Source organism: Dermochelys coriacea, chromosome 6 (genome assembly GCF_009764565.3).
Source record: "Dermochelys coriacea isolate rDerCor1 chromosome 6, rDerCor1.pri.v4, whole genome shotgun sequence".
Taxonomy (NCBI): Eukaryota; Metazoa; Chordata; order Testudines; family Dermochelyidae; genus Dermochelys; species Dermochelys coriacea.
Genome location: NC_050073.1, coordinates 19,450,421 through 19,475,270, shown reverse-complemented (window position 1 = coordinate 19,475,270; position 24,850 = coordinate 19,450,421). Strand labels below are relative to the sequence as shown.

At 45.4% G+C, this 24,850-nt stretch overlaps 1 protein-coding gene across 1 annotated transcript in view; it reads right to left on the bottom strand.

Annotated features, from left to right (window-relative positions):
• Positions 1 to 646: 646 nt before the first annotated feature.
• LOC122460583 (mucin-2-like) overlaps positions 647 to 24,850 on the bottom strand; it is a 63,096-nt gene continuing 38,892 nt past the window's right edge. Inside the window, exons 31-47 of the mRNA XM_043516368.1 lie at positions 12,755 to 24,388; positions 12,282 to 12,526; positions 11,369 to 11,537; positions 10,536 to 10,783; positions 9,981 to 10,164; positions 9,346 to 9,550; positions 8,686 to 8,864; positions 8,175 to 8,244; positions 7,396 to 7,496; positions 6,528 to 6,559; positions 4,765 to 4,942; positions 3,396 to 3,500; positions 3,088 to 3,131; positions 1,981 to 2,103; positions 1,778 to 1,876; positions 1,160 to 1,288; positions 647 to 706 (exon numbers count right to left, since the gene is read on the bottom strand). Of these exons, the coding sequence (XP_043372303.1) occupies positions 647 to 706; positions 1,160 to 1,288; positions 1,778 to 1,876; positions 1,981 to 2,103; positions 3,088 to 3,131; positions 3,396 to 3,500; positions 4,765 to 4,942; positions 6,528 to 6,559; positions 7,396 to 7,496; positions 8,175 to 8,244; positions 8,686 to 8,864; positions 9,346 to 9,550; positions 9,981 to 10,164; positions 10,536 to 10,783; positions 11,369 to 11,537; positions 12,282 to 12,526; positions 12,755 to 24,388 (13,805 nt within the window). The remainder of the gene's footprint in view (positions 707 to 1,159; positions 1,289 to 1,777; positions 1,877 to 1,980; positions 2,104 to 3,087; positions 3,132 to 3,395; positions 3,501 to 4,764; positions 4,943 to 6,527; positions 6,560 to 7,395; positions 7,497 to 8,174; positions 8,245 to 8,685; positions 8,865 to 9,345; positions 9,551 to 9,980; positions 10,165 to 10,535; positions 10,784 to 11,368; positions 11,538 to 12,281; positions 12,527 to 12,754; positions 24,389 to 24,850) is intronic.

Sequence of the window (24,850 nt, the reverse complement as noted above, 5' to 3'; positions counted from 1 at the left end):
AGTTGGATGAAAAGAGGCCACAAAGAGAAATAGATACAAAGAGAGGATATAATGTATTTGCTGCCACTTACATTGAGGAGCTGGCACAAACACCTTCACAGTATGTCAGTTCAACAGGCTCAGAAGATTCACATTCATTGTGGCGGATCACAGTTGAGTTCTTGTAAAGCTTGCAGCTTGTTGCTTAAGAAAGAGGAAAAAATACATAGAAATGGTTCACGTCTCTTGATAGTCACAGCTAAGTGAATTCTTAAAGCTGTTCTGAGAGGAAGATGTTTGATTATGCAGGATTCATGCATATCATGCTGTAGCTAGAGAACACAAAAGTACTTTAGTTGGGGATTTGAGTTTAAGTCCCAGTTTTAATCTTTCAACCTTAGGCCATTGGTAGCAGAGAGCACTGCTGAGGCAGTATAAACAGATCTTGGATGGGATGGAGAGTATCTTGATACTGTCAAGCAACCAAGTTTTCTCTTTTTCTTTGGAAGGACGAGTCAGTGTAACGTGGAGCCTTTGACAATGAGAACTAAAGAAAACCTGTGTGGAGATCCTGGAGGAAACATCTACTTCCCTATCCCACACAAAAATAGTTAGAAATATTATAATCCTACCTTATCTATTGGTGGCAGAACATCAGAAAATAGCTTTACTTACATTTAGCGGTACAAGTTTTGCAGCAGCCATCAGGAGTCAGCTGTACTTCATCCTTCAGTGCAGGAACAAAGAGAGAGTATTCAGAATTCGTGTATGAATGACAAGTCACGAGCTTTCTAGCACTGGCTAGCATTTTTACCATTAACGGGAGGTGGGCTGTGCTGTGGATATTGAGTGAAACCACAGCTGATGGACCCTGAAGGCTATCTTGCCAGCTTGGTTCCATATAGTTCTTGAATCCACATATCCAAAAATAAGAGGTAGCAGTCTATTAAATGGGAGAACAGGGCTGTTCTGGGGGGATTGTCTGTTACAACTGACACTGTGACAAGATTGAGTTCACTCTCAAACCAATCCTGATAAATGGCTGTTTACACAGTGGGAGCCGTTAATAACTAGAGATACTGATTCCATGTTGTCTTGTTTTGTTTTGTCTCCTTTGCCCCTTGTTCTGTGTAGTAGCATTCAACAAACAGCAAACAATAAAGGACTGATTGAAACTTACAGGCTCGCAGTCCTCTGGGTCAAAGACAGGACATGTTCTCAGAACAGTAACTGAAATAAGCTGATCTTCAGCTTCTTCACATTTGTAATAGCTGCATGGATTATCTTCAGGCTTCCAGGTATCACCAGGCTGACATTAGGAATAAAACAAATTTAGCATTATTGTTTTTCTGATGTGATCAATGATGTAATTATGATAAGCATAGTGTGATTACTCTGACAAAGACTGGTGTAGGATTTTCTGATGAGCAATTTCATGCTCTCACCTAGAAGGAACTCATCTGTACCTTCTTAACTTCCTCTGAAACACTAAACGTGGGGAGCCAAATTTTCAAACTTCACTGCCTAGGTGGGGAGCCTAAATCCTAGACCTGCACTCTCAGGACTGTAGTTAGATGCCTAAAATGGATATTTTTGCCCCCCCCTCCAGTCCATTTGAGCATCTAAATGTATGATTTAGTTATCCAAACATGTGTCCAGCTAGAATAAATGTAGAAAATACCCTGTTGTAACTAAGAATGGACATAAGTTGGTAGAGAGCTGTCTCTTGCTTTTGTCAACACTTATCCCCTATCGTGGGCTAAAACAAAGTGTAATGAGAATCAACGAAAATAATTACCTTGAGCACCTGGACAGTATTGTTAGTCAGCTTGATTATGCAAGCCACCTGGACACACTCTCCGCAGCACTCTCCATCTTTCATCGTGTATTCATAACTCTGTTCAAGAAGTGGGAGAGAAAATACATTGAGCCAATAAGGGAGACTTCCATTTTCGCCAGTTTAGAAACTAACGGGGAGGTGATATAAAAAATGGAGCTCACCAGGGGGCAAGTGGTGTCACACTGGACTGGCTCACAATGCAGAAGGTTTCTGTTGGAGGCTGGATCTGCTTCAGAACTGCAGGTACACGTCTTACAAGAGTCCATTGGAACAGACATTCCAGGCTGGGAGAAGCCAAAGAGAGAACTTTCAGTCTCAGCAAATCTCATTATTTAAAGGAAATCTACTGTATGTTACCTCATACCGTATGGAGATAATTTAAAGCAATTATGTGAACATAAAAGATGCTGATACACAAGTGAAATTGAGTTACGCAATGGACAGCATAAAGCAATTGTGAAGCACATAATACAGGAAAATGTGGGGCCAGTGCAGAAAGCATGTATAGGAACAAGCTAATTGAAATTATGCAAAATACTTAGGATAGTAAAGAGATGGCAAGAATGTACCAGGAAAGATCAAAGGAACATGCTGAGTTTGGGTACTTGGTAAGACAGCTTTGAGCTGCCTCAGTATTTTGCAAACTCATCAATACACCACCTATCACAAAAGAAGCTTTCCATTATGAATTGTTTTCAGAGCTGGTGAAGCAGTCGTCTCTTGCAAATGGATATTAAAACATCTACCCATTGGTATATCCAATTACATGAGCATAAATATGTACACATTCTTTACATATGGACTTCAGGCCTCTTTTGAAAATTTGACCCAACATCACATTCCAAGATGGCAACTGTGATCTTAGGGAGAAAATCTTGACTGAGAAGTTAAGATCTCAACTTGGAGGTCTAGATCAAAGTCCCAGATATATTTTTTGAGGGACTTCAGTTCTTTTGCCCCCCGCCCAAATACTTTCAAAATTCTGCTCCATCAGAAAGTTATATCGCCCACATCTGGAACGGATAAAGAACTGATTCACCCCTCTCAGTAAAAACAGTTAAGTTTTTACTTTTGCTCCTTGTTAAAAATCTATTTCAGATCTGGGTGGGTGACCAAGGAGCAAACATGGTACAAAAGTTCTTTAATATGCAGGAGATAAAGCTCTCTCTCATGGAAACTCCTAGTGAGATGCTCTGTATCAGAGTTTTAGAGAGCTACTGAAATATCCGTATATGTTCGTATGTTTGGTGTAGAAATACTGTTCTTACCTGGTAAATAGTTCCATTAAGCACACAGACATCTGGTATTGGTTCTGAAAAAAAGAATCAATTATTTTAAAAAAATGAAATGAAAAAATATTTAAAACAGCCAGAGTCTAAATGCACAAAAAAGTTCAGTTTCCCCCCGGATATAGTTCAATGAGGGTAACTGTTTTTTTTTAAAATTATTATTATTTAATGTACATTGAACTTACTTTCTTCACTTCTTATACATTTTTTCTTAACTCCATATCTCCTTTGAAATTGAAATTAGAGCCTTTTATAACCCAGAAGTCAGAAGAAGAACAGTAATTTACCACATGTATAATTGACACAGCAGTCTCCTTCTGAAAGGGTTGTGATGAGCTGATATCCTGGCTCACAAGTCGTCTTGGCCTGGGAACAGGCACTTGTATTGCATCCTATGGAATAAGAAAGAAGAGAAAGTGAACAATATGAGTCTTTATTTTCCTGCTTAGAAGTAATTGGTGCTCCGGCTCCATGAGCATGTGGAGAGCCTAACACAAAGAAGGGCAGAGAACATAAGAACAGCCCTACTGGGTCAGACCAAAGGTCCATCTAGCCCAGTAGCCTGTCCTCCAAAAGTGACCAATGCCAGGCACCCCCGAGGGAATGAACAGAACAGGTAATCATCAAGTGAGCCACCCCCTGTCACCCATTCCCAGCTTCTGGCACAGACAGATTATTGGTTTTAAAACCTTGATGTGCATAAAGCTCGAGTTACAATCTAGCATATGGCTGAAGCTTGAAGAAGTTGGAGGGATGTATCCCTGAAGGGGGAGAGAAGATTTAAGAAGATAAATTGCCTAGAACTAGAATGGGAGCCTGAGAAAGCCCTCTCTTTCCCTACTGCTATCAAGCTCCTCCTCAAGTTAAAGCAATTCATTTTACTCTATAACCACAGCAGTGTGATACATTTGAAAGACACCTCTGTTCCACTGTTGAGTCTTCTGCAACCTGTCTGCATGTGGCCTGGATGGAAGACTGATCCTCATAGGAAATAAATGTGCCACACCATCATAATCAAATCATTTGGTAGCATCTCACATCCCACTCACGTTTTTCACAGGACCACTTCAAGCTTAGCCCTCCATTGCTCATTTGTTTAGTTCCAGGCTAATAAACTGTGGACACATTCTCCCTTTTGACTTCACTATATCAGTAATTAAAAAAAAAAATCTCTAAACAGCTAGAACTATATCACATATAGCTACTGGCTTGTGCTTTAGTGTTTGTTCATCTGTTTAGCTCTACTTAAGTTAATATTGCCATTCTGCAACATAAAATCTGTGTATAAAGAAACACTGTATAACCCACAAATATGGAGCTAATTTATCAGCTACTTTAAGACACAGAAAAACTTTTTACCTCTCTTCTCGCCCTCTTCTGCAACATACACACACCAAAAAGATTTTTTTTACCAACTAAAAATATACCTCTAACTGTAACTCAGAAATCAACTTTTGGTACCTAGGTACAATTTTGAATCAATCAAGGAATAACGCTTAATTTTAAGAGCCCTTAGATATTACAGTGATAGTTGCTATATGAAAACCTTAACTAGATTAGATTAGCTAGTGAGAGATGTGCAGGTGTAACCAAGGACTGTATTTGGCCCAGTATCTTTTTATGAGCTGGCTATAAAAGATAGTAGCCGGTACTTACTGCATTCAGTTTCAGGACAGCAAGGGTCTTCTGGTGTCAACACTGGGACCGATACGAATCCTTCTTTCTCACACACGCGTGTCTCGGATGTTTGACACGTAAGTGACTTACATTGTACAGTAACAGAGAATGGGTCACAGACACAATCCTGGCAGTTACTCTTCCAAATGTCTCCAGGCTGTAAAAATATAAAAATATTTTATCTTAACTATTCTCTGATGGTCTTGCTCATAGGTATGTTTTCAGGATGAAAGCCTCAAAGTGGATAGTAAGATAGACTGTTCATGGGACCTGATCCCAAGCCCATTGATTTCAAGGGTTTGAATCTGGCCCAAAGAGCAGGTTGAAAATCTTCAGACAGGTGTTAGGATATAGATATTCAGGCCTGTCTGTAAAGGCCTATACTCTAAGAATTTAGGTGTATTCTTATCACTTAGCTAGTTCTAGAGATATAAAAGAAAGAATCAAAATCACTGTCTCTTTAGGTCCTTCTCTTACTGTGACCATCTGAGGCCCTGTGCTTAGGCTAAAGCCTTTGGCTAAGCAGCAGAGGCAGCCATAAGGTGGGAAGCGACCGGTTACATCCTCACATTCCAAACTAGTCACATTGAAATAAGGTGCTATTGGGCTGTTAGGAATACAATCCTGTCCTGATAATGCCCATTGCCTCCAGAGAAAGGGAAGTGCCTAGAAGATGGAAAAGGAAACTTAGTTTGATAGCATCTTGTCTGGCAAGAACTCATTTATCAATAGCTGGGATCTGAAATCCTCACTTCTGTGTTGTTCTATTACTGTAGTCCTCATTTCTCTATTGTTTGTCTGTATAATCTCTGTCTGGTTCTGTGATTGTTTCCGTCTGCTGTATAATTAATTTTGCTGGGTGTAAACTAATTAAGGTGGTGGGATATAATTGGTTACATAATCATGTTACAATATGTTAGGATTGGTTAGTTAAATTTCAGGAAAATGATTGGTTAAGGTATAGCTAAGCAGAACTCAAGTTTTACTATGTGGTCTGCAGTCAATCAGGAAGTGGAGGGAGTGGGCGGGGGAATGGGAACAGGGAATGGGGGTGGAGAAATTGGAATCATGTTTTGCTAAGGGGGGAATGGGAACAGGGCCACAGGTGTAAGGCTCTGTGGTGTCAGACCTGAGAAGGGGGACACTAAGGAAGGAAACTGGAATCATACTTGCTGGAAGTTCACCCCAATAAACATTGAATTGTTTGCACCTTTGGACGTTGGGTGTTGTTGCTCTCTGTTCATGCGAGAAGGACCAGGGAAGTAAGTGGGTGAAGGAATAAGTCCCCTAACAACAGGCTGCTTTCAATTTCCCAAGTTAGGAGACCCATAAATAAATATTTCCAATACTTGGCAATGGAATGATACATCACTGGAATTGAAGTACTAGCAATTTATCTGAAGCAATATAGACACACCATTGTGCAATTTGAAGCTGTTACACACAATTCATATTAGTTCTTTTGGGGCATTTTGGGGGTTTAAAATGTGATTAAAAAACAACAACGGTACAGTTGACGACAGAATACAAAATGCATTGGCTGTAATCAAGTCCTTACCATCATCTCCTTCCATTTTATTTCTGCTAAGAATTTAACCTGCCACAACCTTGCACATTTCATAACAAAATGAGAACTAAGAGGTGGGAAAATGCAATGATATGCTGAAAGCCTGGAAACAGCTGTATTTGGGAGATGTTTCTGGGAAAGATGCCTTGGAGAAAGTGCTGATTGAAATACTCACCAGTTTAGGCATTCCATCTGGTCCCACGCAAGCTGAGGGGAATGAAAGGATAAAGATTTACATTGATGCCATTCTGATGATCCATGCGCTATACAAATGAATCTCACTTACCCTTTTAATTAAGGGTTCGTCAAGGCACTTTTCAGATATTATCGCTACACACTGTATCTACAAAGGATTGACTTTTAAACCTTCATCTTGACTCATGAGTCAGCACACACCCATTTTTTCAACAAATAGACACAGATGCTAATGCCACTTACTGGTCACTTTCTAAAAAAGGGAAATGGAAATAACTAGCCATTCTCAAGGGCAGTCAGTTCTGGCACTCAGCAGTCACGGATTAAGTGGCTGGTGCATTTACTCATGATGATGATGGTGCAATACTAAAATCTGCTATTAGGCTGAGTCTGAAAACAAACTAAGGGGCTTTTCACTGGCAGTGTAAATATTATGCCGGTTCACCAGATTCTAGTCATGTAATATAAAATGGGGAGGAGGCTAAAGTAATGAGTTTAATATGCTAAACTTAAACTGTGAGGAGTCAGGCTTTACATGTGATATATTATAAGTGAAACACGGTCAGTAGTTTTAGTCCATTGTGTGAATTTGTGAAAATTACAAAACCACCAGGCAGACCGGTTCAGCTAGCAGAATTTGGATATTCAAGAAGCAGAATGGCAATTGGTAAAACTGAGTGGGATTAAGGTCCATGAGCAGAGCTGTGTGATAGAAGCTTCCATAGCATTTTTTCATGCTGCACCTAGAACTAGGTTGTCCTCTCCATCCCTTTCTTTCATCAACACTAACATTCACATTATTTACACCCCCCTCCAACCCTTTCTCCTTCCCATTCCCCCAAACTTACCGCATTCTGACACACAAATGTCAGTGTACGAATTGAAGAGAATCGAACCCCTGGGGCAGAAGCATCCTTCAGCAACATATTCACTTATGTGGTTAACAGTTCTACAAGTAAGAAAGGAGTAGCTATTAAAGTACATTTCCCAGCATTATCTGATCAATAACTTTTTACAGCACTAGCATAATTGAGGCATAAAGAAGAATTTCTCTAAACAATTAAGTAAGGTTTTCCGTATATAAAAATGTACATTTATACAGTACGGTAATCCTTATCCCCAAATATGACAAAACACTTTGTAAACATTCAGAAATGATCTATGTATGTGAATCATTTTTACCCATCACTGAAATATAGCCAACTCTGAAGTGCACTACATCTACCTAACAGCTTACAGCAATGCTGTACTTTCAGGAAATAGCAGGAAGTGAAAATACAGCATCCATTTGAAATTGCAGAGGGAATTTAGGTAGCACAATGTAATTAGTCAAAGAGGAAATTGGCGAGGCCCTAAATGCTGGCCTTCCTACTTATGAGAAAAGTGCCATGGGATTTTTAATAATCAAAGGAGTCAGGACTTCAGTTTTAATGCCACAAATAAAAGATGACATCTCTAGTAACAACACATTGTCCCCTGTCACCACTCAGAGGATTTACTCAATCATCAATGCCATCCTGTCCTCAAGCAGTTGGTATTTACTAAGAGGTCTCACGTCCAAACACAGACACAGTTGTACACAGTGACATTAAACTAACGTAAAGCTAATTATTTCATTTAGCCTTACCCGGAATTACAGGTGACAGGGTTAAGAGGGCCACACGCATCATACACCTTGCCTTGAGGACAGTTATATGCTGTGTGGGAGCAAAAATAAAATTAATATGAAAATGAAACATTGTATGAAGGTAAAGAAGCAGAGATGATGCTTTCCAATTACTTTTAATTTTATGTATGTGGAGGGGTAACAACCATTGGTGCTCTCACTTCATAAACCCTTTGGATCAGGAAATAAAAAAGCACAAGTTTCTAAAATATTGCAATGGCTACTGAATGATTTTGAATCTCACAAAAGATGTGGCTTTGGTTGAATTTGAGAGAACAGCAAAGGTTCAGGGTTGTTTATATTTTATCGGAACTAGTTCACCCATTTCCACATGAATGAAATTAAAGTAAAGTTTAGATATACGTATCTATTCCTCCATCCCCAAAATAATGGAAGAAGTTTACATTTTCAGAATAAGTTTGTAATAAACACGTCATAGATCCAAGGCAAAGCATTTCTTAATGCTGCTTACGGCATTGTCCTTGGGTCTTGCTTCTCCAGTCGGCACAGACACCTTTAGCAGAGCAGAGGGAGGCATACGTTTCCACATGGAAGCATGGCATAGATTCATTGGTAATGTGGCATGAATCAAAGATGCAACTCTCATAGAATGTGCTGGGAGTCAGAACTTTATGACACTCTGCAAAGAGACTTTAAATACAATGGAAGAGAAATTTGAGCTGCAGTGCACAATCACTATAAAATCTAGACTTGTCAGAGTGAAATAATTAAAGGGTAATGAACTGCCTAGATGGTCTTTTAGGGTTAAAATATGATATTAGTCCCAGGTGAGTATTTTATCGATAATATAATAATAGGACTTGATGGGATACAGTTTATATTTAATGAAAATTCTTCAAGGGCAGACTGGGTTTCTAGATAGCATAACTCTAAAAGAGACTAAAGTGATGCCCAGAGAAGGAGCTTTGGTAACAGCAACAACAAACTACACAGCTATTCTGTATTCTTAAAAAAAAAATCAAGACTACTTTGCTATTATTACAATCAATAATGAAGTGTATATTTCTGTGACTACAGGCCCCTTCAAAGACCATTATTAAGGCTTCCAAAACACTTTTTTTGCTTTCAATACACAACATTCAAATGTACCCTAAGCCTGAATTTAACTTACTCGCTCAAAATCAGCTCACAAAGAGGAGAAGTGGAATTGCAGGGCACAGGTGGAGTTGTTGGCGTGACAGGTGGTGCCGGGGGCCCTTCACAACTGGGCTTATTTTCATCCTGAACCTGCCAGGCGGCAGCCATCTCTGAACAAGAGGAAATTACTTCTCCACTTGGCATGCGGCATTCGTCCACCTTGTCATTTGAACACGTGCCTAGAAGAAAACAGAAGGAAACGTGTCTGAAAGGTATGGAAGCACTGGCAATAGAGAAACGCAGCATGGCATGGTAAGTAAAAGAGGGAATGTCCACTCTGACTGTAACAAACACACTCAGGGGCTGGTTTTACCTGATTTTCAGGTTACCTCTAATACTGCTAATCTTCCTTGGTCCTAATACTTTATGAAAGACTGAAATTAGAAATATTCTTGTTAATGTAAATTGCATTTTGAGGTGATGCTGAGACTGGAAATAGTGAAAAAGTGATATACGCCATAATCCCATTGTGATTATTTTATTTAATGTGCTGTAGCACCTAGAAACTTAAATCATCAGCTAAAGTGCACTTTACCATAGCATAAATAAGGAAAACAGTCTCCTGAGAATTGTCTTATGGAAAAGAGGGGATTAAACCACTCTGCTTACCACACTGGCCTTCAGTGTTGTGTCCAAACATACTGAATGGCATTTTCACTGTGAAGGTGAGTCCATTGAAGGAGATGTAAGACTTGATGTCCGGGATTTCAACAACCATGTCTGTTCCACCATTGGCAACTGAAATGCCATCTCTGCTGAAGCCTCCACTGATTGGCTCCTTGTTGATGAGAATCTAAAAACCAACAAAATAAAAGCAGCTAAAGCACAGGTTTAGTTTGTGTCTTAGGCAGGGAGACAAGTCTTTGAACAGATGATGGCAGTGTTAGGAGTTAAGAAAGAGCAGAGTTCCTCTCTGTAGATCTGAAGATCCTCATTATGTTCCTCATGAAAAAAGAGGCATAAGAGAGAGAGAGAGATTACAAAATAATCACACACACACACACATACACCCACACTATGGAGTTCTTATGGAATTAAATATAATTACCACATATCTAACGTTGTGTTTATAATGTTCAGCTGGTTTTATATGGTGTTATTAAAATGCCTTCTCTTATTATTAAAATGTTTTTATTGAAGCAATTTATAAAATGTGAGGTTTACCGTGTTATTTCTCTCTCCCTGGTGTATCTGACTGCTCAGCACTATTTCCATGGAGTTGTAATTTACAATGATCGATCTGGGGCAGGAGAATCCATCAGGCACATCACAGAAGTCATTGTCAACAAGGATGCTGAAATTGTATTTGGGCACAATCTGTTTCATCAGCACATATGTGCAGTTGTCATGGAATGTGTAGTGAGTTCCATCAAAAGTCAAGTAGTGAGAAGTGCTCCAGCCGCTGCAAACACCTATCAGGAAGAAAAGAAAAGAAAAGAAAAATATGTGTTTATAATCAAAACCTAAAAATAGCAAATTTCCTTAATCTACCAGTCAAAGAAACATTGGTTGCTGGTACTGAAACTGAAGATGATATATCATATTTAAACTACAAGCTTTCTCCCTGGTATGGCATCTGGAAAAATAAAGATTCTAGAAGCAGAATTTAGCTGGTGTTAAGTATCCATATCTGTTTTTCTGTCTATATATCTAGCTTTAGTTTAGCTGATGATCTGGCTTATTAAATTCTTACTTAGAGTCAGATGCTACTACAATGGATGTATAATAAATACCAAGCTAGATAGAAAAATCTATAATTTAATGATATACTCCTGTAATTCAAATATTTTAGCATGTTTCTATCTTCTGAGAAAAATAGAGTGCCTAAAACATTGAGTCATCATAACAATATTATACATTTGTAAACTATAATTTGGTGAGTAAAGCCCACAATAGTACAACACTACATAAATCAAGACATTCTGAAAACCATTTTTCTGCAATATTAAAGTATATTGTGCATCATTAGTGCTTTGCTTGTTTCTTGGTTCCCTTACAGTCACACTCATAGTGGTAGTTGCAGCCATCCTCATCATAGACTTTTATTGGTGGGAGTCCACTTGCACAAGTAATCGTCTCTACAGCTGGAGGCAGCACTAGAACAATTCTGTTGTCTCCCTCACAAGTTGCCATAGTGCAATTGTTTAACATCCAGGATTCATTCCTCTAGAAGAGACAAGGAAATTCTTGTACAGATGGTTTGGGTTGAGGCAGAATTTAGATTTCTATCTTACAATAATTTAATAATCAATCTTTGGGATTCAGGTTGTTTCAAGTAAGATTGTCTATGGGGACTAGTAAGAATGGAATTCAAAGAAAGTTGGTCATGTATCTGAAGAAGAAGCTGACTATGAGTGACTGCCCTGACACGTGTGGGTTTAGAGCAAAATGAGTATTGAGAAAAAGTTATTCATGGACATTTTGTTGACTTCCATAATAGAATTTTGCTTCACCCAAAAAACAAACACACTTTGGGTGAATAGGGTAGCAGTATAAAAGTTAGGTCATCCAGTTAGGGAATGACAACCATGCTACATGACTTCAGTGATCAATCATACAGTTTGTATACCAAATACACAAGGAATGCTTACAAGTAACACTTTGTAAACAATTTTCAGTATGGAATTTCTTTGCATAAAATATTGAGAAATTCTGAATATTGAATAAATTTGTAAAAATTGCAAGTCAGTCTGTGGACAATTTGCAAACAGGAAAATTTGACAGCACAAGTTCACAAAAAATTACATCATATCAGATTATTTTCAAATAGCCAAATCCTGCCCAGACATATACATAAGCAACTTCTAGTAAAATTAATGAAAGTTGGATGTGGGTCAATCTGATGGCAGAATTTGGGTCAATTTTGGGAATGGTGGTGATGTAGAAAAAGAAAATAGATAATTGGATTACCTTTCTTGGTGGGTCAGCATTAGGGCAACCTGATACTGGAGTAGGTTTAGATGTTTCTGGAGTTGCTGGCACTGAAGAAGATATAGTTGTTGTAGTTGATAAACTTGGGATTGTAGATGATGGGATTAATGAAACAGGAGTTGTTGTAGGACAAGGCCCCTGGAATCGTTCAATTTCGCATCTTTTACTGCAAAGTGCATAAAAACTACAACCAGTGCTATCTGTTCTGTTGTATATAACTTCACCTGTGAATCAAAATTAATAATACAAATGAAATAAAACTAATGAACAAAATGTTCAGCAAAATATAAACAAAAATATTAAAATGCTTTAACTTATATGCTGTCATCATATTTTTATATTCAGAAAAATTTCTCAATTTTAAGATACACTGTACAGTAATATATAATTTAGAAAAGGTGAATGCTAACATTGTAGCTCAGTTTTTAAAAGGATGAAACAAATAAACTCACCAGGAGAAAAGAAATCACCAGACACATCGCATAAACATGGTGTTATTTGGCTCGAAGTGAAAGATGAAATATTTTCACTTGCTGTGTAGGCTGTACTGGGGCCTACTGTTGTTGCAGATACTGAAGAAGTAAGCCTTGAAATAGTAGATGTTGCAGGGGATATAATGCTTAAAGTTGGGGAGACGGCAAGAGTAGTGGAAACTGGAGATAAAACTGTGGTGGTGCTTTCATGTGATGTTAACTGTGCTGGGAGTGTGGAAAGAAGCATTGTACTCCTTGTGATGGTAGATCCCACACTCGTGGATGCTGAACCTGTTGTCATTTCTCCACGTATGCCTGTCACAGGTAGGATTGTGCCTGTTTGCTGTGGTGCTGTACCAGCTAAGGCCATTGCTGTGCCTGGAGTTGGAGGAGAAGCAGTGGAGGTGACTGATATGGTAGTTGAAACTGGGGGTAGAAGTGTGGTGGTGCGTCCCTGTGATGTTGGCTGTGTAGAACGGAGTGTGGTGCCTTCAGTGGTCGTTCGTCCCGAAGGAGGAAGGGTGGAACCCAGTGAAGGTTGTGGACGCGTGCCTGTCAGAGGTGGGAATGTGCCTGTTTGCAGTGGTGGTGTACCAGCTGGGCCTGTTGCTGTGCCTGGAGTTGAAGGAGAAGCAGTGGAAGTGACTGATACGGTAGTGGAAACTGAGGATAGAAGTGTACTGGTGCGTCCCTGTGATGTTGGCTGTGTAGAGAGGAGTGTGGTGCCTTCAGTGGTTGTTCGTCTCGAAGAAGGAAGGGTGGAACTCAGTGAAGTTTGTGGACGTGTGCCTGTCACAGGTGGGATTGTGCCTGTTTGCAGTGGTGGTGTACCAGTTGAGCCTCTTGTTGTGCCTGGAGTTGGAGGAGAAGCAGTGGAGGTGACTGATACGGTAGTGGAAACTGGGGGTAGAAGCATGGTGGTGCTTCCCTGTGATGCTGGCTGTGTAGAGAGGAGTGTGGTACCCGCAATGGTTGTTCGTCCCGAACGAGGAATGGTGGAACCCGGTGAAGGTTGTGGAAGCGTGCCTGTCATTGGTGGAATTGTGCCTGTTTGCAGTGGTGCTGTACCAGTTGACCCTGTTGCTGTGCCAGGAGTTGGAGGAGAAGCAGTGGAGGTGACTGATACAGTAGTGGAACGTGGGGGTAGAAGTGTGCTGGTTCTTCCCTGAGATGTTGGCTGTGTAGAGAGGAGTGTGGTGCCTTCAGTGGTTGTTCGTCCCGAAGGAGGTATGATGGAACCAGTTGAAGGTTTGAATCGCGTGCCTGTCACATGTGGGATTGTGCCTGTTTGCAGTGGTGGTGTACCAGTTGAGCCTGCTGTTGTGCCTGGAGTGGGAGTACCAGTTGACCTTGTTGCTGTCCCAGGAGTTGGAGGAGAAGCAGTGTAGGTGACTGACACGGTAGTGGAAACTGGGGGTAAAAGTGTGCTTATGCTTCCCTGTGATGTTGGCTGTGTAGAGAGGAGTGTGGTGCCTTTAGTGGTGGTTCGTCCTGAAGAAGAAAGGGTGGAACCTGTTGAAGGTTGTGGACGTGTGCCTGTCACAGGTGGGACTGTGCTTGTTTGCAGCAGTGGTGTACCAGATGAGCCTATTGCTGTACCTGGAGTTGGAGGAGAAGCAGTGGAGGTGAGTGATACGGTAGTGGAAACTGGGGGAAGAAGTGTGGTGGTGCGTCCCTGTGATGTTGGCTGTGTAGAGAGGAGTGTGGTGCCTTCAGTGGTTGTTCGTCGCGAAGGAGGAAGAGTGGAACCAAGTGAAGGTTGTGGACGCGTGCCTGTCAGAGGTGGGAATGTGCTTGTTTGCAGTGGTGGTGTACCAGCTGGGCCTGTGGCTGTGCCTGGAGTTGGAGGAGAAGCAGTGGAGGTGACTGATACTGTAGTGGAAACTGGGGGTAAAAGTGTGCTCATACTTTCCTGTGATGTTGGCTGTGTAGAGAGGAGTGTGGTGGCTTCAGTGGTCGTTCGTCCTGAAGGAGGAAGGGTGGAAGCCAGTGAAGGTTGTGGACGCGTGCCTGTCAGAGGTGGGAATGTGCTTGTTTGCAGTGGTGGTGTACCAGCTGGGCCTGTTGCTGTGCCTGGAGTTGGAGGAGAAGTGGAGGTGACTGATAGTGTAGTGGAAATTGGGGGTAGAAGCGTGGTGGTGCTTCCTTGCGATGTTGGCTGCGTAGAGAGGAGTGTGGTGCCCTCAGTGGTAGTTCGTCCCGAAGGAGGAATGGTAGAACCCGGTGAAGGTTGTGGAGGTGTGCCTGTCAGAGGTGGGACTGTGCTGGTTTGCAGTGGTGGTGTACCAGTTGAGCCTGTTGCTGTGCCTGGAGTTGGAGAAGCAGGGGACGTGACTGATACGGTAGTGGAAACTGGGGGCAGAAGTGTGCTCGTGCGTCCCTGTGATGTTGGCTGTGTAGACAGTAGTGTGGTGCCTTCAGTGGTTGTTTGTCCCGAAGGAGGAAGGGTGGAACCAGGTGAAGGTTGTGGAGGCATGCCTGTCACAGGTGGGGTTGTGCCTGTTTCCAGTGGTGGTGTACCAGCTGGGCCTGTTGCTGTGCCTGGAGTTGAAAGAGAAGCAGTGGAGGTGACTGATACAGTAGTGGAAACTGGGAGTAGAAGCATGCTGGTGCTTCCCTGTGACGTTGGCTGTGTAGAGATGAGTGTGGTGCCTTCAGTGGTTGTTCGTTCCAAAGGAGGAAGGGTGGAACTCAGTGAAGGTTGTGGATGCGTGCCTGTCAGACGTGGGAATGTGCTTGTTTGCAGTGGTGGTGTACCAGCGGGGCCTGTTGCTGTGCCTGTAGTTGGAGGAGAAGTAGTGGAGGTGACTGATATGGAAGTTGAAACTGGGGGTAGAAGTGTGGTGGTGCTTTCTTCGGATGCTGGCTGTGTAGAACGGAGTGTGATGCCTTCAGTTGTTCTTCGTCCTGAAGGAGGAAGAGTGGAACCCGGTAAAGATTGTGGAGGCGTGCCTGTCACAGGTGGGATTGTGCCTGTTTGCAGCAGTGGTGTAACAGTTGAGCCTGTTGCTGTGCCTGGAGTTGGAGGAGAAGCAGTGGAGGTGACTGATACGGTAGTGGAAACAGGGAGCAGAAGTGTGCTCGTGCGTCCCTGTGATGTTGGCTGTCTAGAGAGGAGTGTGGTGCCTTCAGTGGTTGTTCGTCCCGAAGGAGGAAGGGTGGAACCCGGTGAAGGTTTTGGACGTGTGCCTGTCAGAGGTGGGAATGTGCTTGTTTGCAGTGGTGGTGTACCAGCTGGGCCTGTTGCTGTGCCTGGAGTTGGAGGAGAAGCAGTGGAGGTGACAGATATGGTAGTGGAAACTGGGGGTAGAAGTGTGGTGGTGCTTCCCTTTGATGTTGGCTGTGTAGAGATGAGTGTGGTGCCTTTAGTGGCTGTTTGTCCCAAAGTAGGAAGGGTGGAACCTGGTGAAGGTTGTGGATGCGTGCCTGTCACAGGTGGGATTGTGCCTGTTTGCAGTGGTGGTGTACCAGTTGCGCCTGTTTCTGTGCCTGGAGTTGGAGGAGAAGCAGTGGAGGTGACAGATACGGTAGTTGAAACTGGGGGTAGAAGTGTGGTGGTGCTTCCCTGTGATGTTGGCTGTGCAGAATGGAGTGTGGTGCCTTCAGTGGTTGTTCGTTCCAAAGGAGGAAGGGTGGAACTCAGTGAAGGTTGTGGATGCGTGCCTGTCACAGGTGGGATTGTGTCTGTTTGCAGTGGTGGTGTACCAGTTGAGCCTGTTGCTGTGCCCGGAGTTGGAGGAGAAGCAGTGGAGGTGACTGATAGTGTAGTGGAAATTGGGGGTAGAAGTGTGGTGGTGCTTCCCTGTGATGTTGGTTGCGTAGAGATGAGTGTGGTTCCTTTAGTGCTTGTTTGTCCCAAAGTAGGAAGGGAGGAACCTGGTGAAGGTTGTGGAGGCGTGCCTGTCACAGGTGGGATTGTGCCTGTTTGCAGCAGTGGTGTAACAGTTGAGCCTGTAGCTTTGCCTGGAGTTGGAGGAGAAGCAGTGGAGGTGACTGATAGTGTAGTGGAAACAGGGAGCAGAAGTGTGCTCGTGCGTCCCTGTGATGTTGGCTGTGTAGAGAGGAGTGTGGTGCCTTCAGTGGTTGTTCGTTCCAAAGGAGGAAGGGTGGAACTCAGTAAAGGTGGTGGAGGTGTGCCTGTCAGAGGTGGGAATGTGCTTGTTTGCAGTGGTGGTGTACCAGCGGGGCCTGTTGCTGTGCCTGGAGTTGGAGGAGAAGCAGTGGAGGTGACTGATACGGTAGTGGAAACTGGGGGAAGAAGTGTGGTGGTTCTTCCCTGTGATGTTGGCTGTGTAGAGAGGAGTGTGGTGCCTTCAGTGGTTGTTCGTCGTGAAGGAGGAAGGGTGGAACGCAGTGAAGGTTGTGGAGGTGTGCCTGTCAGAGGTGGGACTGTGCTTGTTTGCAGTGGTGGTGTACCAGCGGGGCCTGTTGCTGTGCCTGGAGTTGGAGGAGAAGCAGTGGAGGTGACTGATACGGTAGTGGAAACAAGGAGCAGAAGTGTGCTCGTGTGTCCCTGTGATGTTGGCTGTCTAGAGAGGAGTGTGGTGCCTTCAGTGGTTGTTCGTCCCGAAGGAGGAAGGGTGGAACCCGGTGAAGGTTTTGGACGTGTGCCTGTCAGAGGTGGGAATGTGCTTGTTTGCAGTGGTGGTGTACCAGCTGGGCCTGTTGCTGTGCCTGGAGTTGGAGGAGAAGCAGTGGAGGTGACAGATATGGTAGTGGAAACTGGGGGTAGAAGTGTGGTGGTGCTTCCCTTTGATGTTGGCTGTGTAGAGATGAGTGTGGTGCCTTTAGTGGCTGTTTGTCCCAAAGTAGGAAGGGTGGAACCTGGTGAAGGTTGTGGATGCGTGCCTGTCACAGGTGGGATTGTGCCTGTTTGCAGTGGTGGTGTACCAGTTGCGCCTGTTTCTGTGCCTGGAGTTGGAGGAGAAGCAGTGGAGGTGACAGATACGGTACTTGAAACTGGGGGTAGAAGTGTGGTGGTGCTTCCCTGTGATGTTGGCTGTGTAGAATGGAGTGTGGTGCCTTCAGTGGTTGTTCGTTCCAAAGGAGTAAGGGTGGAACCCAGTGAAGGTTGTGGAGGTGTGCGTGTCACAGGTGGGACTGTGCTTGTTTGCAGGGGTGGTGTACCAGTTGAGCCTGTTGCTGTGCCCGGAGTTGGAGGAGAAGCAGTGGAGGTGACAGATATGGTAGTGGAAACTGGGGGTAAAAGTGTGATGGTGCTTCCCTGTGATGTTGGCTGCGTAGAGATGAGTGTGGTTCCTTTAGTGCTTGTTTGTCCCAAAGTAGGAAGGGAGGAACCTGGTGAAGGTTGTGGAGGCGTGCCTGTCACAGGTGGGATTGTGCCTGTTTGCAGCAGTGGTGTAACAGTTGAGCCTGTAGCTGTGCCTGGTGTTGGAGGAGAAGCAGTGGAGGTGACTGATAGTGTAGTGGAAACAGGGAGCAGAAGTGTGCTCGTGCGTCCCTGTGATGTTGGCTGTGTAGAGAGGAGTGTGGTGCCTTCAGTGGTTGTTTGTCCAGAAGGAGGAAGGGTGGAACTCAGTGAAGGTTGTGGAGGTGTGCCTGTCAGAGGTGGGAATGTGCTTGTTTGCAGTGGTGGTGTACCAGTGGGGCCTGTTGCTGTGCCTGGAGTTGGAGGAGAAGCAGTGGAGGTGACTGATACGGTAGTGGAAACTGGGGGAAGAAGTGTGGTGGTGCTTCCCTGTGATGTTGGCTGTGTAGAGAGGAGTGTGGTGCCTTCACTGGTTGTTCGTCGCGAAGGAGGAAGGGTGGAACCCGGAGAAGGTTTTGGAAGCCTGCCTGTTACAGGTGGGACTGTGCCTGTTTGCTGTGTTGGTGGTGTACCAGTTGAGCCTGTTGCTGTGCCTGGAGTTGGAGGAGAAGCAGTGGAGGTGACTGATAGTGTAGTGGAAATTGGGGGTAGAAGCGTGGTGGTGCTTCCCTGCGATGTTGGGTGAATAGAGAGGAGTGTGGTGCCCTCAGTGGTTGTTCGTGCCGAAGGAAGAATGGTAGAACTCAGTGAAGGTTGTGGAGGTGTGCCTGTCAGAGGTGGGAATGTGCCTGTTTGCAGTGGTGGTGTACCAGCTGGGCCTGTTGCTGTGCCTGGAGTTGAAGGAGAAGCAGTGGAGGTGACTGATACAGTAGTGGAAACTGGGGGTAGAAGCGTGGTGGTCCTTCCCTGTGACGTTGGCTGTGTAGAGATGAGTGTGGTGCCTTCAGTGGTTGTTCGTTCCAAAGGAGTAAGGGTGGAACCCAGTGAAGGTTGTGGAGGTGTGCGTGTCACAGGTGGGACTGTGCTTGTTTGCAGGGGTGGTGTACCAGTTGAGCCTGTTGCTGTGCCTGAAGTTGGAGGAGAAGCAGTGGAGGTGACTGATAGGGTATTGGAAACTGGTGGTAGCTGCTTGGTGGTGCTTCCCTGTGATGTTGGCTGTGTAGAGAGGAGTGTGGTGCCTTCAGTGGTTGTTCGTCGCGAAGGAGGAAGGGTGGAACCAAGTGAAGGTTGTGGACGCGTGCCTGTCAGAGGTGGGAATGTGCTTGTTTGCAGTGGTGGTGTACCAGCTGGGCCTGTTGCTGTGCCTGGAGTTGGAGGAGAAGCAGTGGAGGTGACTGATACTGTAGGGGAAACAGGGAGCAGAAGTGTGCTCGTGCGTCCCTGTGATGTTGGCTGTGTAGAGCGGAGTGTGGTGCCTTCAGTGGTTGTTCGTCCCGAAGGAGGAAGGGTGGAACCAAGTGAAGGTTGTGGACGCGTGCCTGTCAGAGGTGGGAATGTGCTTGTTTGCAGTGGTGGTGTACCAGCTGGGCCTGTTGCTGTGCCTGGAGTTGGAGGAGAAGCAGTGGAGGTGACTGATACTGTAGGGGAAACAGGGAGCAGAAGTGTGCTCGTGCGTCCCTGTGATGTTGGCTGTGTAGAGCGGAGTGTGGTGCCTTCAGTGGTTGTTCGTCCCGAAGGAGGAAGGGTGGATCCCGGTGAAGGTTTTGGACGTGTGCCTGTTACAGGTGGGACTGTGCCTGTTTGCTGTGTTGGTGGTGTACCAGTTGAGCCTGTTGCTGTGCCTGGAGTTGGAGGAGAAGCAGTGGAGGTGACTGATAGTGTAGTGGAAATTGGGGGTAGAAGCGTGGTGGTGCTTCCCTGCGATGTTGGGTGCATAGAGAGGAGTGTGGTGCCCTCAGTGGTTGTTCGTGCCGAAGGAAGAATGGTAGAACTCATTGAAGGTTGTGGAGGTGTGCCTGTCAGAGGTGGGAATGTGCTTGTTTGCAGTGGTGGTGTACCAGCGGGGCCTGTTGTTTTGCCTGGAGTTGGAGGAGAAGCAGTGGAGGTGACTGATATGGAAGTTGAAACTGGGAGTAGAAGTGTGGTGGTGCTTCCCTGTGATGTTGGCTGTGTAGAACGGAGTGTGGTGCCTTCAGTGGTTATTCGTCGCGAAGGAGGAAGGGTGGAACCAAGTGAAGGTTGTGGACGCGTGCCTGTCAGAGGTGGGACTGTGCTTGTTTGCAGTGGTGGTGTACCAGCTGGGCCTGTTGCTGTGCCTGGAGTTGAAAGAGAAGTAGTGGAGGTGACAGATACGGTCGTGGAAACTGGGGGTAGAAGTGTGGTGGTGCTTCCCTGTGACGTTGGCTCTGTAGAGATGAGTGTGGTGCCTTCAGTGGTTGTTCGTTCCAAAGGAGGAAGGGTGGAACTCAGTGAAGGTTGTGGACGCGTGCCTGTCAGAGGTGGGACTGTGCTTGTTTGCAGTGGTGGTGTACTAGCTGGGCCTGTTTCTGTGCCAGGAGTTGGAGGAGAAGCAGTGGAGGTGACTGATACTGTAGTGGAAACTGGGGGTAAAAGTGTGCTCATGCTTCTCTGTGATGTTGGCTGTGTAGAGAGGAGTGTGGTGCCTTCAGTAGTTGTTTGTCCTGAAGGAGGAAAGGTGGAGCCCGGTGAAGTTTGTGCACGCGTGCCTGTCACAGGTGGTATTGTGCCTGTTTGCAGCGGTGGTGTACCAGTTGAGCTTGTTTGTGGGCCTGGAGTTGGAGGAGAAGCAGTGGTGGTGACTGATATGGTAGTTGCAACTGGGGGTAGAAGTGTGGTGGTGCGTCCCTGTGATGTTGGCTGTGTAGAGAGGAGTGTGGTGCCTTCAGTGGTTGTTTGTCCCGAAGGAGGAAAGGTGGAACCCGGTGAAGATTTTGGATGCGTGCCTGTCAGAGGTGGGAATGTGCTTGTTTGCAGTGGTGGTGTACCAGCTGGGCCTTTTTCTGTGCCTGGAGTTGAGAGAGAAGCAGTGGAGGTGACAGATACGGTCGTGGAAACTGGGGGTAGAAGTGTGGTGGTGCTTCCCTGTGACGTTGGCTGTGTAGAGATGAGTGTGGTGCCTTCAGTGGTTGTTCGATCCAAAGGAGGAAGGGTGGAACCCGGTGAAGATTTTGGACGCGTGCCTGTGAGAGGTGAGAATGTGCTTGTTTGCAGTGGTTGTGTACCAGCTGGGCCTGTTTCTGTGCCAGGAGTTGGAGGGGAAGCAGTGGAGGGGACTGATACTGTAGTGGAAACTGGGGGTAAAAGTGTGCTCATGCTTCCCTGTAATGTTGGCTGTGTAGAGAGGAGTGTGGTGCCTTCAGTGGTTGTTCGTTCCAAAGGAGGAAGGGTGGAACTCAGTGAAGGTTGTGGACCCGTGCCTGTCAGAGGTGGGAATGTGCCTGTTTGCAGTGGTGGTGTACCAGCTGGGCCTTTTGCTGTGCCTGGAGTTGGAGGAGAAGCAGTGGAGGTGACTGATATGGTAGTTGAAACTGGGGGTAGAAGTGTGGTGGTGCTTCCCTGCGATGTTGGCTGTGTAGAACGGAGTGTGGTGCTTTCAGTAGTTGTTCGTCCCGAAGGAGGAAGGGTGGACCCCAGTGAAGGTTGTGGACGCGTGCCTGTCACAGGTTGGATTGTGCCTGTTTGCAGTGGTGGTTTACCAGTTGAGCTTGTTGCTGTGCCTGGAGTTGGAGGAGAAGCCGTGGAGGTGTCTGATATGGTAGTTTTAACTGGTGGTAGCTGCTTGGTGGTGCGTCCCTGTGATGTTGGCTGTGTAGAGAGGAGTGTGGTGCCTTCAGTGGTTGTTTGTCCCGAAGGAGGAAGGGTGGAACTCGGTGAAGATTTTTGACGCGTGCCTGTCAGAGGTGGGAATGCGCTTGTTTGCAGTGGTGGTGTACTAGCTGGGCCTGTTTCTGTGCCAGGAGTTGGAGGAGAAGCAGTGGAGGTGACTGATACTGTAGTGGAAACTGGGGGTAAAAGTGTGCTCATGCTTCTCTGTGATGTTGGCTGTGTAGAGAGGAGTGTGGTGCCTTCAGTAGTTGTTTGTCCTGAAGGAGGAAAGGTGGAGCCCGGTGAAGTTTGTGCACGCGTGCCTGTCACAGGTGGTATTGTGCCTGTTTGCAGCGGTGGTGTACCAGTTGAGCTTGTTTGTGGGCCTGGAGTTGGAGGAGAAGCAGTGGTGGTGACTGATATGGTAGTTGCAACTGGGGGTAGAAGTGTGGTGGTGCGTCCCTGTGATGTTGGCTGTGTAGAGAGGAGTGTGGTGCCTTCAGTGGTTGTTTGTCCCGAAGGAGGAAAGGTGGAACCCGGTGAAGATTTTGGATGCGTGCCTGTCAGAGGTGGGAATGTGCTTGTTTGCAGTGGTGGTGTACCAGCTGGGCCTTTTTCTGTGCCTGGAGTTGAGAGAGAAGCAGTGGAGGTGACAGATACGGTCGTGGAAACTGGGGGTAGAAGTGTGGTGGTGCTTCCCTGTGACGTTGGCTGTGTAGAGATGAGTGTGGTGCCTTCAGTGGTTGTTCGATCCAAAGGAGGAAGGGTGGAACCCGGTGAAGATTTTGGACGCGTGCCTGTGAGAGGTGAGAATGTGCTTGTTTGCAGTGGTTGTGTACCAGCTGGGCCTGTTTCTGTGCCAGGAGTTGGAGGGGAAGCAGTGGAGGGGACTGATACTGTAGTGGAAACTGGGGGTAAAAGTGTGCTCATGCTTCCCTGTAATGTTGGCTGTGTAGAGAGGAGTGTGGTGCCTTCAGTGGTTGTTCGTTCCAAAGGAGGAAGGGTGGAACTCAGTGAAGGTTGTGGACCCGTGCCTGTCAGAGGTGGGAATGTGCCTGTTTGCAGTGGTGGTGTACCAGCTGGGCCTTTTGCTGTGCCTGGAGTTGGAGGAGAAGCAGTGGAGGTGACTGATATGGTAGTTGAAACTGGGGGTAGAAGTGTGGTGGTGCTTCCCTGCGATGTTGGCTGTGTAGAACGGAGTGTGGTGCTTTCAGTAGTTGTTCGTCCCGAAGGAGGAAGGGTGGACCCCAGTGAAGGTTGTGGACGCGTGCCTGTCACAGGTTGGATTGTGCCTGTTTGCAGTGGTGGTTTACCAGTTGAGCTTGTTGCTGTGCCTGGAGTTGGAGGAGAAGCAGTGGAGGTGTCTGATATGGTAGTTTTAACTGGTGGTAGCTGCTTGGTGGTGCGTCCCTGTGATGTTGGCTGTGTAGAGAGGAGTGTGGTGCCTTCAGTGGTTGTTTGTCCCGAAGGAGGAAGGGTGGAACTCGGTGAAGATTTTTGACGCGTGCCTGTCAGAGGTGGGAATGCGCTTGTTTGCAGTGGTGGTGTACTAGCTGGGCCTGTTTCTGTGCCAGGAGTTGGAGGAGAAGCAGTGGAGGTGACTGATACTGTAGTGGAAACTGGGGGTAAAAGTGTGCTCATGCTTCTCTGTGATGTTGGCTGTGTAGAGAGGAGTGTGGTGCCTTCAGTAGTTGTTTGTCCTGAAGGAGGAAAGGTGGAGCCCGGTGAAGTTTGTGCACGCGTGCCTGTCACAGGTGGTATTGTGCCTGTTTGCAGCGGTGGTGTACCAGTTGAGCTTGTTTGTGGGCCTGGAGTTGGAGGAGAAGCAGTGGTGGTGACTGATACAGTCGTGGAAACTGGGAGTCGTAGGTCGGTGGTGCTTCCCTGTGATGTTGGCTGTGTAGAGAGGAATGTGGTGCCTTCAGTGGTGGTTTGTGCCGAAGGAGGAAGGGTGGAACCCGGTGAAGGTTGTGGACGCATTCCTGTCACAGGTGGGACTGTGTCTGTTTGCATTGGTGGTGTACCAGTAGAGACTGTTGCTGTGCCTGGAGTTGAAGGAGAAGCAGTGGTGGTGACTGATACAGTAGTGGAAACTGGGCGTATAAGTGTGGTGGGAAGTGGGAATGGAATCGGCCCTTCTGAACTTATGGAAGTAGTTGGATTTGAAACTGTTTTTGACTCAAGTGAGGTAGCTGTTACGGTTGGGTGTGCACTCGTTGTGCCTGATGGTGTAGATGGTGTAGACTCACATGGTACATAAGTACAACATAATATTTTGATCTCATAGTTGTAGCAGATTGTTGAAATCTGATCGTCATTATTACATATGAATCCAATGTCTTTGCTACATGTTACATTTTGGTTCAGGTCTTTTAGTGGTGTGCCAGGGTATTGTTGTGCTCTGCATTCCACAGCGCTTGGAGTTTTGCAAACACTATGTCCTGTAGCTCTTAGATTTTCAAATGTTTCCGAATCTCCATTGTTGGAGCCTTGTGTTGGATTGTTGCTATCATACCATTCTGACCAATCGCACACTTTGTGAACACACACTGTTGTAACTGATGGTGTAGTTGTTGTTCCTGTGATAGAAAGAAAAAAAATTGTTTCTTGTCCTCAGATTCAATATTCTTGTTAAAAATTACTGTCTAATGTCTAATTATTCTTACTGTATTTGGAAAGATTAGGGTATTAATCTTTCAAAGAATTTCATTTAAGGCCACAAGGGGGAACTTTATCATCTTAGACTCTGTCCTCTAGCAAAGTGTTTTGGAAGAGCAATTTTGACCACCTGTGTAGTATCAAAACTTCACCTGACTTATAGTCTGTTTCTTTCTGCTTTTGAAGTTAAAAATATTCAGTTATCTCTTGTGTATGAAGTCTCAATATATAAAGGAGTCTATGAATTTTTAAGAGGCTCTTTTCTACTATATACAGTGTAAAGAAAAGAGGGCCTGATTTTCCACTCTATTATCTCTTTTGTAATCATTTACAATTGATTTCTAAATAATCAGAATGGTACACACACTTCACAGTCACTATGC